Here is a 17,150-nt window from a genome sequence, read left to right on the forward strand (position 1 = left end):
TCTTTACCGTGTCCAGGCAACTACAAATTGAAGTGTGTGTGTGTGTGTGTGTGTGTGTGTGTGTGTGTGTGTGTGTGTGTGTGTGTGTGTGTGTGTGTGTGTGTGTGTGTGTGTGTGTGTGTGTGTGTGTGTGTGTGTGTGTGTGTGTGTGTGTGTGTGTGTGTGTGTGTGTGCATGTTCGTGCTCTGTTGAAATCCAGCATTAAATAAGTATTGATTATTCACACGCCTAAACAGTTTCCACTCTTGTCAAGGAATGATAGACATTTGATTTGATTTCAACAGGGGGAAAAAAATCAATCCTTTTATTCTATCTGGCAAATATGATGCATTTGGTTGGCCCATAACCAAATGAAATGCATATGCTATTTTTGTCCATTTTAAGGTTTCTCATAGAATTTTCCATGTGGTTTTTAGTGTCATGGGAGGAAATTATTGCTGCTCTGCTTTAATTAGTAGATTGGCCAGGGAGAAAATCATCATGACGTGCAGAGGGGCCTTGGGATTTTTAAGTACAAGTTTTGCTTTACAAAAGAATGAGACATTTTGTGCAACATTTAAGACTACCTTTTTTCAGAATGAGCTAACTGGTCAGCCAGTGTATATTTAGGCTAGTTTGTGAGACGTCTATAATAGATATGTAATGGTGTGAGATCAGAGCCTTCAGTAGAGTGATGGATGTCTACTTGTCCTGATTCCTTGCTGCATGAGGCATGATGGATTGTCCCGTCCTGTGCTGTAAACTCATTTGTATCTGTGGTTCTGTGTGTATATATGGTCTATTAAGAGCATCAGAATTAAGCCTGCAGCTGGAGTGGATATTCCCCTGCTGACTTAGAGTTGATTCTGGCTGGGAGGATAGTGAATATGTATTGGCACCTTATCGACTAGACTGCAGGCCGCTGATCTGCATAAATCAACTAGTTCATTCCACTAGCCCCAGTGGAGGTCATTCTTTGAGCCTCAATAAGCCTCATTACCTTTCGCACCGATATTCACCTTTTTTTCCTCTCTCATTCAGCCGCCTACTTGAATACAGGAATTGTCCTGATGAATCAGGGCCGTCTAGAGGAGGCCAAGCGAACTTTTGTCACTTGTGCCGATATCCCAGATGAAAACCTGAAGGATCCTCATGCACACAAGAGCTCAGTCACCAGCTGCCTGTATAACCTCGGAAAGCTTCTTCATGAACAGGGTCACCAAGAGGTGAGTTGATCTTTACACCGTTAAAGGAATAATTCACCTAAAAATGAAAATTCTGTCATCATTTACTCACCCTCAAGTAGTTCCAAACCTGTGTGAATTTCTTTGTTCTAATGAACACAAAGAAAGATATTTGGTAGAATGTCAGAAACCAAACAGATCTCGCCCCCATTGACAACCATAGTACTTATTTTTCCTACTACTATGGTAGTAAATGGGGGGCGAGATCTGTTTGGTTACTGACATTCTTTCAAATATCTTCCTTTGTGAACCTGATATATTTGTACCATAAATTTTTCTCACCATAAAAATAACCACAGAAGCTGGCATGGCAACAAACAAACAAGCAAACAAACACACCAAATCTGATAGAATGAAATTACATGGAAGTGTAAGTCTTGACCCATTTTTGCACCACAGTTTTTCACTTTCAGACCAATGCTTTTAATGAGAAGTGTTTAATTTCTGAACTTTTGACACACAAAAAAGTAACCCTGAATTTGTATAGGCTTTTAGTTTGAATGCTTCCTTATGCTAATAGTTGTGGCTTTTGATTGAATTAATGGTGTAAACTGTTTTTAGGAGGCCATATCGGTATATAAAGAAGCGATACAGAAGATGCCCAGGCAGTTTGCCCCACAGAGCCTTTATAATATGATGGGTAAGTTTGTCTCTTTCTCTAAAACACTTAATTCCGAGTCAAAGACTGCAGTAGCTCTATATGTGTATATTGTTGTCTATAGCAGTATACCTGTGTTTTTTTTTTAGTATAGATGGGATTGCCAATAATCCCACTTACTATTTTTAGTGATATTTGTAAATTGTCTTTCTAAATGTTTCGTTAGCATGTTGCTAATGTACTGTTAAATGTGGTTAAAGTTACCATCGTTTCTTACTGTATTCACGGAGACAAGACTTTCGTTATTTTCATTTTTTAAACGCTTGCAGTCTGTATAATGCATAAACACAACTTCATTCTTTATAAATCTCTCCAACAGTGTGTAATGTTAGCTTTAGCCATGGAGCACAATCAAACTCATTCAGAATCAAATGTAAACATGCAATTTAAATGCAAATTAAATGCATTTTTTAAATGCAATTTAAAATGCCTATTTTCTGTTTTAATATATTTATTTGAAATGTAATTTATTCCTGTCATTGCAAAGCTGTTAGGACTCTTTAGAAACAATAGAAACACTATACTTGCGCGATTAGACATACTGCATGACGAACACTTTGTAAAGAAAAAATTTGAGGGTTATATTAGCTGTGTGAACTTTGTTTATGCACTGTTTAAGGCAAGCGCGAGCACCGTGGGCAGGGAGTGTGAGCATTTAAAGGGGCCGCAGCCTAAATCGGCTCATATTTAATGATGCCCCAAAATAGGCAGCTAAAAAAATTAATAAAACAAAATATATGGGGTATTTTGAGCTGAAACTTCAGACACATTCAGGGGACACCTTAGACTTATATTACAAAAAAAATAAATAAATAAAATTTGAGCAATAATGAGCATGAAACCTTCAGAAGAAATTGTATAGTTAACTAGTCTGCAGAAAAAGAATAAAAATAAAAGTATACAATACCATTCAAATGTTTGTGGTCAGTAAGATTCTTTTAAAATGTTTTTGAAAGCAGTCTTTCATAAAAAAATTAGTAAAATATAATTAAGATTTAAATCATTAAAACATTAATTAATGTTTTTTTTTGTTTGTTTGTTTTTGGCCGCAATCACATACTTTTTTTTTTTCAGGATTCTTTGATTTGAAAGTACAAAATAACTGCATTTTATTTGAAATAGAAATCTTTTGTAACATTACATGTCTTTACTGTCACTTTTGATTATTTTAATGCATCCTTACTGAAGAAAACTATTAATTTCTTTAAGAAAAAAATGAAATAAGTGAATGTAATATTGTTGCAGTGTCTTGCTTCTATAGGTTGATTGTTTTCTGTGTTGTAAAACTTTAAGATATCTACAAAATAATAAAATATACAAGATAAGCTAGTTAAGCTGTCAACAAGATATTTAAATATATTTCAACGCAAATCAGTATTTCATGTTCATATACAGTATTTATTTGGTAAGCATTTATGTAGTAAGTTGGATAATGTACAGTCAGCAGGTCATTATTGCAAAATAAACCCCTTCAGGGTGATACAAACCCTCAGTGTCTGGTTTATTTTGTGATAAAGACTTGACCTGGCTGTACATTATCCCTGACAATACTGTAACTCCATATTGTGTTTCTATCTTGTCTCACAACAGTGGGTCTGTAATTGTATTGGTGCTTTTTCTCATGAACCCATTTCCAAAGCTTTCTTTGATCTATAAAATTGATTCCGTCAGCTTGAGTCAACAGCTTCACAAACAAGATAAGTTAGAAGCTACAACAAAGAGAGCGTGAGAATATTTTTGCCATTTTATTTAAAGCATGGGAGCAAACTGTTGAATTTTAATATCTTATGCAACACATTTACCAACCCACAGCTTGCAGTCTTTCCCTCCCATCTCATTTTCTCACAATTATCTTCTCATAACTGTATTTTTTTTTTCCTTTCCCTGTTTGTTTCTCCCCAAGCTCATTTATGTTCACTTGCCTTTTTTGTGTTCTTGTGTTTGTTTTCACTGTTTCAACTGTATCGAGCTCATTTTAACAGCCAAAATTGTCAGCTGTCTTTTCTGACCAACTAAGCCAAATACAACTGGATTCAGGAAATCAGATTGTGTCAATGTTAAACAATCCTTTTAAATGGCTAAATAGACCAACTTGTATTTTTCAAAATAGGGGTAGATATCTTTTTTGTTTTTGGAAGAAGTCCCTTATGCTGACCAATGCTGCATATATTTGATCAAAAATACAGTAAAACAGTAACATTGTGAAATATTATTACAATTTAAAATGCCTATTTTCTGTTTTAATATATTTATTTGAAATGTAATTTATTCCTGTCATTGCAAAGCTGTTAGGACTCTTTAGAAACAATATTTCTATTGCACAAAACAAATGATTGGAGTGACGAATGAGTAATTGTGTTTGTGTAAGATTTGCTAAACGAGTCAGAGTTGTGTTTCTTCAAAATCATATGGGTTTTCCAAAGCAATATTCATGTTAATTTACAAACATGTCAAGAGTTTAGTGTGATGATATAATTCTGAACTGTGATTAGTGATGTTGTGGGGTTTTTTTTAACAATAATAACTGAAAATTCCAGAGATATTTGACTTGAGGCTGTTTTAATGACCCACATGTCCTATATTTGACACCAACACAACACAGACAGACTTGTATTCAGACTGGCAGGTCATGTGAAACCCCAGTGTAGTCACGTACCCTTGCTTATGTTATTTTTGCTCCAATTACATTACATTAACAATGTTTAGGCTGTGTTATCTCAGTAAAGTAGCTGTGATTCACTCTTCTGTAATAATCTGTCTGAGAGGAGCGTGTGTGTTATTGCAGATGGGTGGGAGCTTGAGGCTGGCTGAGGTATTAGATGATGTTTAAAGGATAGGAGTGTGTGTTTATACTTGTGTCAGAAGGAGTCGGCTTTTACCTCTAGATTTATAAGAGTAGGTGTTGGCGCTAAAACAGGCATAGCTTTGAGTTGCTGAGCTGAAGACCAGAGGGGCACAGTATTTTTAGAGTAGTACGCATAGTATTTTTTTATTTTTTTTTAGTTTATTATACATAGTGTTTTTTATTTGAAATGAATTGTTAATCCTTTAATTGATCTATTTACATTTTTAAAGATGCCATTGAATGTTTTTTTACAAGATGTAATATAAGTCTAAGGTGTCCCCTGAATGTGTCTGTGAAGTTTCAGCTCAAAATACCCCCTAGATTTTTTTAAATAAATTTTTTAACTGCCTATTTTGGGGCATAATTAGAAATGCGCCGATTCAGGTTGCGGTCCCTTTAAATCGTGTTCTCCGCCCCCGGAGGTCGCGCTTGCCTTAAACGGTGCATAAACAAAGTTTACACAGCTAATATAACCCTCAAAATGGATCTTTACTAAGTGTTCGCCATGCATACTGCATGTATGCGTCGTATTATGTGAGTATTGTATACTGTTATATTGTTTACATTTGATTCTGAATGAATTTGAGGCTGTGATCCGTGGCTAACGGCTAATGCTACACTGTTGGAGAGATTTATAAAGAATGAAGTTGTGTTTATGAATTATACAGACTGCAAGAGTTTGAAAATGAAAATAACTTTTTCTGCTCTATCCAAAATTAACACTGATGAAGAACCTAGTGCAAGTAAATATTTGTATTTTATCCAAAAGTTGTCTTTCTTTTCTTTTTTAACTTTCTATTAATCTTGCATCATATTAGGTTCTGAAACATATTTGAATAATTTCTCAAATTATCTAATATAAATAATCTAATGTAATTAATAAATATTTAAATATCTGCTGGTCAGTAAACAATCACCAGCTTAATGTTGGTTTCACTCGGGGCGCATTTTATATAAATGGACAATGGCTCAAGTATCACATTTCATCGAGTGTCAGACTTTTTGTGGGTAATTTTCAGTTGACTGACTCTATATTCGCTATGGGATAAACCACTGCAAGGGGGGGTGGTTATGTGCTTCCTTAACTTCTGACATGTTGACCTGACCTCTGTCTCCTCCCTTCACAGGAGAGGCCTACATGAGGCTGAACAAACTGACAGAGGCAGAACACTGGTATAAGGAATCTCTCCGATCCAAACCAGACCATATACCTGCACACCTCACTTACGGCAAGCTCATGGCTATGACGGTAAACTCACACTCTAATGAACACTAAATGAATAAGGGGTCATAAGGAGCCATATTATGCCCTTTTGCAAAGTCTCGATTTTGTTTTTGGGGTCTACTAGAGTAGGTTTTCATGATTGAATGTTCAAAAAAACACATTTTTTCCCACATTTTTATATTATTGCAGCACTTCTCTACCCAGACTGTCTGTAACACTTTGTTTGGCTTCTGTCTCTGTGAAGCCCCTCCTTCTGAAAAACAGTGTGTTCTGATTTGTTGGCTAGACCAGTGTTGTGGGTGGTCAACTGCTTCACGTGTTTCAGAAATGTCACGTCCCTTACATTAACTGCAAGTTTCAACTCCTCAAGTGTAAACACTAACACTTACACATGGCAACAACACACTACTAAAGCAAGTTGGAATTATTTAAATGAGGAATTTTGTGACGTGTACATTCCCGGAAAAAGCTCAAGAAACTGTGCTGACTGATGTAGAGTGGACTTTGTGCTTTGTAACTTTTTCATGCACAAACAGCAACATAATATATAGTCAAGAAAGTTAAAAGTAAAAAAAAAAAAAAAAATGTCATCTTTAAATTTTTAGGCTAGTAAACAAAAGGTTGCGAGTTTAAACACAGTAAAAGATGACCCATAAACTATCCCTTGCTCAAGTTCAGAATGCTGATAGTTTATCAAAAATGAAAATTCTGTTATTTACTAACATTTTTTAATAACTGAGAAATTTTGAATAACTGTTTTTGTCCATATAATAAAAGTCAAAGTGTTCCCAAACAACATTTAACCAAGACAAAAAACACTGAGACATCAGATAAATGACCAATGAGTAACTCAATAAACATCCTTATCTGGAAGACAAAATTCTCTCATTAAACATTAAATACCCTTTAGGCATTGAGCTTGAGCACACATTGGCTTTCTGTAAGAGAATATACCACTATATAAAGAAACCTTTTTCATCTATAAATCTAAACCGAGATGAAGTCCCTTAAGACCAAAGGCATTCTTTCGTTCTCTCTCATCTTAAAACTTAAAACCGAAAAACTGATTTAGCTAAAAAAAACAGGACCGGATTACTCGCACATATGCCCTGGTTCTGAATTCACTCAGCAGAAATCCGTGTGGACAGATATGAGAGAAGATGTGTTAAAAAGGGCTGAGGGGAGGCGATTGTTCTGAGAGTTTACCTGTGTCTGTCTCCTTTCATTTCTACTCTGGCCATATGGTCCACTTCAGGCCTTTTTCATCCACGAGGCCACCACCAGCTGATTATGTAAAGAAAATACAGGCTGTCTTAATTTACCATCTTTGAAAGCTCAGCAGACAGTACAAGGAAAACAGTGTGTTTTTGAAAGAGGGATTGTGCTGAGGGGTTCTAGCAGAAATGGAGCTTTACAATTAGGCTAGGATGGCAAGAAAATCAAATGAGAAATGTGATGGAATCTCCAATGCTTAGTCGTATTGTTTAAAGTAAACACACTTGAATAGCAGTTGAACGTGTTCCAGGCATGTTAAGCTGTGGTGCTCATTTTGGAAATGTTGGTTCAAATCAAGCCTGCGTTGTGTCCATAAGGGTCCCTCTCTACGTTTTTCTTCTTTCACTAAAATGAGGCAAAAAGGCTGACGGTAAAGCTAAAATGTCTATATACTTTATTTAAATACATAGCATGATCAGAATATTCTGATAGATAGCTTGTACCAAAACTGTCTTTTCAAATATGGGTTAAATAATAAAAAAACCTAAAAAAAAAAACCTTTTGGTTATTTTTATAAAACTCCATAAACAATTTAGGTTTACCAAACATTTCTGTCAGTTGCATCATTTCACACAGCCAAGAATAAATAATGTGAGATCAAAGGGCTCTGTCTTTCTGTCCCACTCTCCCTCTTTGACATCCCTTTCTTTGTCAGCTGACTAAAACCCCCAAGACAATCTGTCCTCAAACATCCCAATCCAGGGACTAACACTAGAGGCCTGCACTCCCGCGGGACCAGATGCAACAGAGTGCGGGCAGTAAAACACTTGTGTGTGTGCAGGTTTCGGGAGATTAAAATGATTTGCGGGACTCCTGCAAAATAGAAATATCTAAAAATAAAATATCCCAAAACAAATAAATAGTTATTCGTCTATTGCACAAGAGCAATTAAAGTAAAATAAAAATGATTTACATGTGCAAGCATAGGCGGAGAGTGTGTAAAGCTGGGCAAGCCTGCTGTTGCTTCGGATTACTTTTACAGTGAAAAACTGCCCATAACTGCTGGTCTAGGACCAGTTTTGTCCATAATAATAGCATATGGGCGAAACAGATTTGGCAAGCGATCCAGCGTGTATCTGTGTTGGCGCTATGGTTTCCATTTACACATTTTTTGCAAAGTTTAGCAATGTAGCCAATCATAGACAGGTCTGTTGATTTCTTAAACTCAATGGCCAATCAGAGGTGTTTAAGTTAGAATCCACTCATCTCTCAAAACACTGGAGTTTTTGTTCAGTGCTGAGTTTTGTACGCTCACGAATCCACTCATTATGACAAACAAAGTGTAAACATTATGAGAGATTGTGCAATCAGCTTCATTGATTATAACAGAACTTTAGATTAACTAAAATGAGTTACAGTATACAGTAGCTTTTTAGTGATTATAAAGGGAGTGCTCTTGCAGTAGCCTTATGGTTCCCAAACTGGGGTACGCATACCTGGGGGTATGTGAGGTGACAAAAGGGGGTACGTGAACAAAATGCTGAGTAGTTCATTTAATTCTACCTTAAAATAATATTAAAATCGAGCATGTATTTCTAACTTCCAAAATGTCGTAAATCCAGTACATTTAATCAAATTACCTCATCATTTGCAGTCAAAAATTACTGTATCCACCATAGACCGTAAAACAAGCAGCATGCAAATGATAGATTGCGTTCATAATCTGCTGCCTTAAAGGGGGGGTTACATGTTTTTTTTCTAGGCTTGATTGTGTTTTTGGGGCACAGTTTAACATGTCTTAATGCTTCGTTTTTTTTTTAAATGCTGTATTTTTCATATATTTTATCATAATTCTACACCTCTGTTTCCACTGTCATATGAACGGCTTGTTTGACTTCCTGCTTCTATGAAGCCACTCCCTCCGACATACGCAATGTGCTCAGATTGGTCAGCAGGTTGGTTACTGGCCCAGTCTGTCGTGATTCGCTGAAGCGTCCGGAAATGCCACGTCCCTTACCATTCGTAGTTACGCGCTTAGGTGGAAAGTAAAAAATAGCGCCTACATTGCTGTATCAAATTGAGCCGAATCAGACCCAGATGAAGAGGAAAAAGTAGAACCTCTGCAATTGCGGCTTTTGAAGGATGTTTATGAATGGTATTTCATTTAGTATTTGTGTCAAAGTGTTTAGATAAGCTGTCACTGCTGTTTGTTAGCTTTCAATATACAGTTTTATCCTGATTAAAGCTTTCCTGTAGTAAATACATGCCTGAGTAGTCGCATTTTTGTAAAGGTAGCGTTTAATTTATAGCATGAACAACTGTTTGTCTATGAACATAGAAGTTTGTTGGTGTTTGTTGCACTAGAATTTAGCTAACTGGCTAGCAAAAACGAGTTGCTCTTTGTATACGTCCTAGATGCATTAAAAATAGCAACAGAACTATAACATTACGTTTAAAAGACAAACAATAAAACGTACTTACAGTTTGGGGCTGATAAACAGCAGCTTCTGCTTTTAAAGTGGGAACTGCTTCATCTTTCAGTAAAAGTCTTTGTGTAAATCCAGCATTAAACTCGTGTAGATTCAGGGTCTTCAGCGCCGCATCCAGTGTAGAAAATATCACAGATTATAATGGGTTCTATATCTTTTGATGCGTCGCGTCGCACAGCTCGCGTTCGGTGTAAACAACTCTTCCGCTTTCATTATGCTGCGGCACATGGCCTCGCCCACTTTCTTGCGTGTTCCCGGGGGCAATGTTTGTTAATAGCAAGGGTTTATGATGTCACCAACCCGTGAAGAAGCTCGTTGTAGTCCAAACCACCCGTTTTTGTAGGCAATAAAATGCCATAACTTTAAAAGACAATATCTCCGTGTGCATTGAACTTTCAGCGCTGTAACTTTGCAGATACTGTTTATGCTCAAGCAGCAACATTACACACTAACTAAAGTTAAAAAAGTGAAATCGCATGCAACCCCCCCTTTAAATCGCGCTAAATTACTGTCGTTCTCGGCAATGCACCTTTGTAAAAGTTTAGCACTTACTCGCATGAAGAACAAATATAGACACAGATAATGGATTAATTTCGATTTAAGACTCAAACTTTCTCCGATACAAAAACATACCTTGTGTGAGTTGTTGTATTTAATGATGATAACGAGCAAGAATGCAATTGTTTCCAAATATCCACATGAGTGGCATTATTATACAACAGGTCAAAAAATAAAATGTAAATTTTAAACACAGTACTTTCAGTATTTACTCTATTTGCAATGAAATGATAGTTCTAACGAAAACCACAGCAGAACTACAACACACGTCTGTGTTTTGCGAACAATTCTGCGGCTTTGAACGAATCGTGAGAGTCAATGATTCAATGATTCATTCACAGCCACTTGCTTCGTTACTGAATGAATGACTCGATGACTCACTCATAAAAACAGTGACTTGCTGCCACCTACTGGCGGTTTTAGTTTAATATTTAAAAGTTTTACTTAGTTTTACCATCATTGCATATTTCTCTATTGGCAAATATTGTCCCTTAATGGTAAAGGTGTGACTGCAGTCGAAGTGGAAGAGAGGGGGTACGCAGAAGGATGGTAATCTCTTCAGGGGTACTCCAAGCTAAAAAGTTTGGGAACCACTGCAGTAGCCTATACTTACTTTTCTGTGGTTTGTGAATGTAGATGCTTTAATAACAAATAATTTATCAGAAGTGTTTATGCTAGGTGGGCTAACTTGAAAATATTTCATAGAAATTTCATGGACATCCTGAAAATATCTATGTATACTTTTACCTGCGGGCTTTTGCGGGCAGGAGCAGGAAAAAATTAATGTTGCGGGTGGGAGAAGGTAACATATTTTTGCAGGGGCGGGACTGAAAAATCCATCCCGTGCAGGCCTCTTAACTCAAACTTTAACCAAAGAAAGCAAGTAAACTACACAAACTTTCTGAATGAAGCCATTTGGAGAGGCCAGAACAAAGTCAGTCCACCAGAGACAGTCAATCCATCACAGAACCGCACTGCTGTGATGAAACTCACTCGAGTGAAAGCAAATTCAAAAGGTGTTGTCTTGACTTTAGAGCCGTATTGATTTTGAACAAAGTTTTCGACTCAAAGCTTTCAGGTCTTTGCGGTTTCTGCTTGCTTGATGCAGAAGCAGAGTAAAACATGAGTACCCATAATCCTTTGTGTGAAAATAAAGCTTTCTCAGAGGTGAGGGGAACCTGGGCTGTGATTCGATCAGTTCACTGACCTTGAACAAACTTGAATAGTTGAGAGGGCAATAAATTCAGTCTTTGTTTGTTGGTTCCCCTTATGGTACATATTGTGGTTTTGTAAGTGCAACTTTTTGTAATTTTGGAGTGTATTTGAATGGCAACATTTATTATGTCTTGGGCTGTCAATTAAGTAAAAGTTGGAATTGATTTAATTATGTGATATGCAAATTCATTAAAATAAATACATATATCAGAAATGAAAGTAATACAAGCTTGAACTACTCTGATGATTTCCTATAGATACAATTGGAATTAATTATAAGTCATGGTGAATTGCTTTAATTTATAGCTTTTTAATTAATTGCACAAATTGGTAGCCTTAAAGTTGTAATAGCCCTTTAAAATGGGTTTAGATAATACAACATATTCATATCCCAGTGCTTTCGGTCTTCTTAAAAACACTAATATTTGAAAAATTATTACATTTATATTTACTATTTTAATATATTTTAAAATGTTATTTATTCCTGTAATACAAAGCTGAATTTTCAGCATCATTACTTCAGTATTCAGTGTCACATGATCCTTCAGAAATCATTCTGTGTGAATTTAGCATTGATAATAAGAAATGTTTCTTGAATGCTGAAAACAGTGCTGCTTTTTGTGAAATATTTTTGTGAATGGATGGAATATTCAAAAGAACAGCATTTATTTGAAATAGCATTTTTTGTAATAATGTAAAACTGTTACTTTTTCAATCTTCTTAACGTCATTAATTAATCTAAAAATGTACATTTAACGATGAGGAATTGTTCATTCAGTCAGCATCACATTGTCCCAGACACCATTTCCAGGTGGGGACAGGGAAATCTTCACTGTCAGGGGTCAAAAGAAGGAGACATGAAACTCAGTCCTTTCCCCTGCTGTGCTGACCTTCCCTGACCTCCCTTCACAAACTCACCGGGTCAAAGAGCCCAACCCCAGGGATCCGCACGTGTGTGTGTGTGTGTGTGTGTGTGTGTGTGTGTGTGTGTGTGTGTGTGTGTGTGTGTGTGTGTGTGTGTGTGTGTGTGTGTGTGTGTGTTATGAGTGCTTCAGCTGCGTTATTGAATTCTCTCATTTCCGTCGCTAATCAGGCTCAGAATCCGTTCGAGAACACCTCTGAGACGTTGGAACAGCAGTGTGTCTGTTGTGTCTCTGATGTCATGCTCAGATTAAGGGGTCAGGGGGTCCAGCTGAGAGGGGCGTGTGTGTGTTCAGAGGAAAGGGGGTGAAGCAGGATATTGCTTTAGAGTGATAACACGAGCTCGGCGGGTGACACTGACATGTGTTTGTCAGGAACTTGATTCATGTCCTTACTTATTCAAATAAGAACATGCATCTTTTTCATATGAAACCGATCATATATTTACCAATGAGCCAAAACATTTTGACCACCTGTCTAATATGCTGTTGGTGTGCTGCCAAAATAGCCCTGACCTTTAAGCAGCAGATCCTTCAAGTCCTGTAGGTTGCGAGGTGGAGCCGCTGTGGATCAAACTTGTTGGTCCAGCAAATCCTACAGATGCTCACTTAGATTTAGATCTGGGGAATTTGGAGGCCAAGTCAACACCAGAGGCCACTTCCACCAGGGAACACGATTTCCATTAAAGGGGGGTGTACCTGGTCTGCAAAAATGTGTAGGTAGGTGGCACATGTCAATTTTACATCCACATGAATGGCCGGACTTTCCCTGCAGAACGTTTCCCAGAGCATCACAGTCGCTCCAACGGCTTGTCAACGTCCCACATTGCATCCTAGTGCCATCGCTTCTCCAGGTAAATGGCGTAAACATACACATCTATTCATGTGATGTAAAAAAAATGGGATTCATTAGAAAAGGTGACCTTTCTTCCACTGGTCCACCAAGGTCCAGTTCTGAGACTTGTGTGATAGCCTTTGTTTGCCTTCATGCATCGATGAGCCTTGGGTGCCCAATACCCTGTTACCTTCTCAGACCACTCTTGGTAAATTCTCACCAATGCTGACTGGGAGCAACCCACAAGCCTTACTGTTTCAGAGATTCTCTGACCCAGTCGCCTTGCCATAACAATTTGGCCCCTGTCAAAGTCACTCAAATCTTTATTCCTGACATTTCTCCTGCATCCAACATGTTGATTACGAGAACTGATTGTTTATTTACCCAAACCTTAATATGTGGCCTTGTTAGATGATGATCAATGATTTTGACTGGTGACTGGTCATATTGTTTTGGCTCTTCAGTATACAATTCAATAGTACACATCCCCTAAAGGGACCTTTGCAAAAATAAAAAATATACAGACTTTCATGTTCGCACATTCATATGTGCATGGGACGTTTTTGTGTGCTTACGTGTTATAATTTCTGGTTTATGTATACTATAATCGATTTCCTTTGTTCATCACTGCCATTTTACTATGAAGAAAACGAGAGTATGGATGTGCATGAATTATTTGCTCAATTTTGGCTTTCGTTAGGGCAGTATATCTCTAATATGACAGCCTTATCTCCGCTTTAACGCGTTTTTTGTGGCGGCCAAGAAAGCGCGTTGTGAAATGGACTGCTGGTGCAATACAGCTGTGTGAATTGTCCTATTCGCCAAGTTTAAGGGTCCATAAAAAGACAGATACAGTAAAAAGTGCTCATCATTTGGCTTTCGTTAGGTTTATTTGAAGGTCTTATGTCCGCTTTAACGTATTTAACTCTGTTGCGGAAATTAAGCAGCACAACGATTTTCAGAAATAATGAAGAAGAAGATGAAGAAATGTAACATGAGTAAATTAGCATATTAGAATGATTTCTGGCTGCTTTTGCCATCACAGGAATAGCATGTACTTTATTCTGCACCACTAGTCTAACCCTTTTTTTTTTTCCCCTATTGCATAAACTATAAAAGTCAAGTGTCCCAAGTGACTGTTTCCTTTATTTCTTTCACACTCTCGATATGGTGTAAGTTCGCAAACATCCATGTCTAACATTAAACAGCACTGGCTGTATATAGTGTAGGCATCAATGTGAGTGCAATACATTGATTTAAAGTTACACATCTCTGCTTTGGGGATTTAAATTATACAGTGTAAATAAAAAAATATATCACTGTTTTGCAGCTGGTCTGCAGATAACTGTTAATCAAGTGAATCGTGAGAGCGTGCCATGATATAGCCTCTCAGACTGAAATCAGTATTGTTTAAAGGGTTAGTTCACCCAAAAATGAAAATTCTATTGATAACTCGCCTTCATTTCATTCCTAACCCGTAAGACCTTCATTCATCTTGGAACACAAATGAATATATTTTTGATGAAATCTGAATTTATTTTTTTTGCACACAAAAACTATTCTCGTCACTTAGAGACTATTTTATGGATTGTCTGTACTACCTTTCTGGGCCTTGAAAGTGGTAATAGCATTTCTGTCTATGGGGGATCTCTCGGATTTCATCAAAAATATCTTAATTTGTGTTCCAAAGATGAACGAAGGTCTTACGGGTTTGGAACGTCATGAAGGTGAGTAATTAATGACAGAATTTTCTTTTTTAAGTGAACTAACCCTTTAAGGTTTAACTTTAAGATGCATTGGAGGTTTATTCACTTTTTATCACAATTCTCTGGAATAGGCCTACTTGATTCTGGTCAAATACATAGTTTAGTATAATGACTTCAAAATATTCTCTCGATTTTATCTCACATCATTCTGAAGTTACTTTCTTTTTGCTTAATAAAATGATTTCTTAAATCAAAATTTCATGTTTGTTTATTTATTTGGTAAGTACTGTAGCTAAATAAGTTGAAGAATTATATACAGTCGTTTTATATGCAAATTCCATTGCATTAACCATGAAATATTATTTTATTTTGTGTGATATTTTAGCTTTTTTTTTATTATTGTATTTGCAAGATGTCTGTTAATTTTTAAAATTTAACATAAGGGTAATTCTTGGAATTATTCATGCTGTCAAAGTGTGCAATTATAGCAGCAGGCACTGGAATTGCTAAACACATTTCCTGTTGCTCCAGTGAACAATATACATCAGGTCAAAAATTATCAGGTTAAAAATGAAAAATGAAAGATTCCATGAATACCTCGCCCTGAAGAAATTCCTGATTATGATTTGTTTTTATTTCAGGGTCAGAAAACTGAAGCGGAGAAGTTCTTTCTCAAGGCGATCGAGCTCGATCCTACTAAAGGAAACTGCTATATGCATTATGGTTGGTAATGCTTTTAATCTCTCCTAAACATGCACACATGGGCTGAAACGACACTAGCTAGTCATCCAGTAATGCAAAAATAATGAGGTCATATGAATCCAAACATTGTATCTGCTCTAGCTTTGCTGATGTAGTGAAATTTGTGAAATACTTTGGAACGCCTTGTATGGTTTCACTAAACTCCGTATTGGCCGTAATTGTTCACGTTTAGCTTTTTAGCTGACATTAGTCTTGTAATTGAGGTTACGTTTGTAGGCTCTTTCACAGCAAGATAGATGTGACTGTGCAGGAAGTCATTGTTTAGCTGTTATCTGAAGCAAACCTTGTACACAGATGGGAAACGAAACCACCCACGCCTCAGCGAGCAAAGAGAGATAACGAGACCTTTTTTCTCTAAGGAAAAAGCATACAAGTGTTCATGTGTGTCTGCATGAATGTGATTTAGCCAAATTATAGCCTACAGCCATTTTCTCCAACTAAGGCTCAGATAATTGGAGCTCAGTTTAATTATTAGGGTTTTTTTTTTTATCTTTTACAATATTTTTGTTTCATTTCAACATCTTTCTGAAATTGTTACTGTGCATCACATCCTTATTTTTAGTGTTAATTTTTAGTTAGTTTTTTATATTAACCAGTTTTTGATTAAAATGTTTAAAGGTGCCCTAGAACCAGTTTTTACAAGATGTAATATAAGTCTAAGGTGTCCCCTGAATGTGTCTGTGAAGTTTCAGCTCAAAATACCCCAAAGATTTTTTTTAATAAATTTTTTTAACTGCCTATTTTGGGGCATCATTAACTATGCACCGATTAAGGCTGCGTCCCCTTTAAACTGTGCGCTCCCTGCTCCCCGAGCTCTCGACTATAATATAGTGCATTTACAAAGTTCACACAGCTAATATAACCCTCAAATGGATCTTTACAAGATGTTCGTCATGCATGCTGCATGCATGCATCGGATCATGTAAGTATAGTATTTATTTGGATGTTTACATTTGATTTTGAAAGGGTTTGAGGCTGTGCTTCATGGCTAAAGCTAACATTACACACTGTTGGAGAGATTTATAAAGAATGAAGATGTGTTTATCCATTATATACAGGGAGTGCAGAATTATTAGGCAAGTTGATTTTTTTGAAAACCTGCCTAATAATTCTGCACACCTGAATATAGGGCATTCTTCATTTCCAGCCTTCATGAACAATTATATATCACTTATAAAAGATTAAAAACAATATTAATAGTAGTTATTAAGATTGATGTGGATTGGAATTGGTAAAATGTGCTTGAAAAAAAAATATGATCAGAAAATCAACTTGCCTAATAATTCTGCACTCCCTGTAGACTGCAAGTGTTTAAAAATGAAAATAGCGACAGCTCTTGTCTCCGTGAATACAGTAAGAAATGATGGTAACTTTAACCACATTTAACAGTACGTTAGCAACATGCTAACGAAACATTTAGAAAGACAATTTACAAATATCACTAAAAATATCATGTAATCATGGATCATGTCAGTTATTATCGCTCCATCTGCCATTTT

General features: G+C 36.6%; 1 protein-coding gene across 3 annotated transcripts in view; it reads left to right on the forward strand.

Moving 5' to 3' along the window:
* The window catches only part of tmtc2b (transmembrane O-mannosyltransferase targeting cadherins 2b), a 132,053-nt gene that overhangs the window by 101,062 nt on the left and 13,841 nt on the right, over positions 1–17,150 (forward strand). For all 3 annotated transcript variants that reach the window (XM_067389208.1, XM_067389209.1, XM_067389210.1), the window contains 4 exons: positions 1,021–1,205; positions 1,785–1,863; positions 5,854–5,975; positions 15,531–15,612. In XM_067389208.1, coding sequence (XP_067245309.1) covers positions 1,021–1,205; positions 1,785–1,863; positions 5,854–5,975; positions 15,531–15,612 — 468 coding nt within the window. The remainder of the gene's footprint in view (positions 1–1,020; positions 1,206–1,784; positions 1,864–5,853; positions 5,976–15,530; positions 15,613–17,150) is intronic.

Source organism: Chanodichthys erythropterus, chromosome 7, assembly GCF_024489055.1.
Source record: "Chanodichthys erythropterus isolate Z2021 chromosome 7, ASM2448905v1, whole genome shotgun sequence".
Classification (NCBI taxonomy): Eukaryota; Metazoa; Chordata; class Actinopteri; order Cypriniformes; family Xenocyprididae; genus Chanodichthys; species Chanodichthys erythropterus.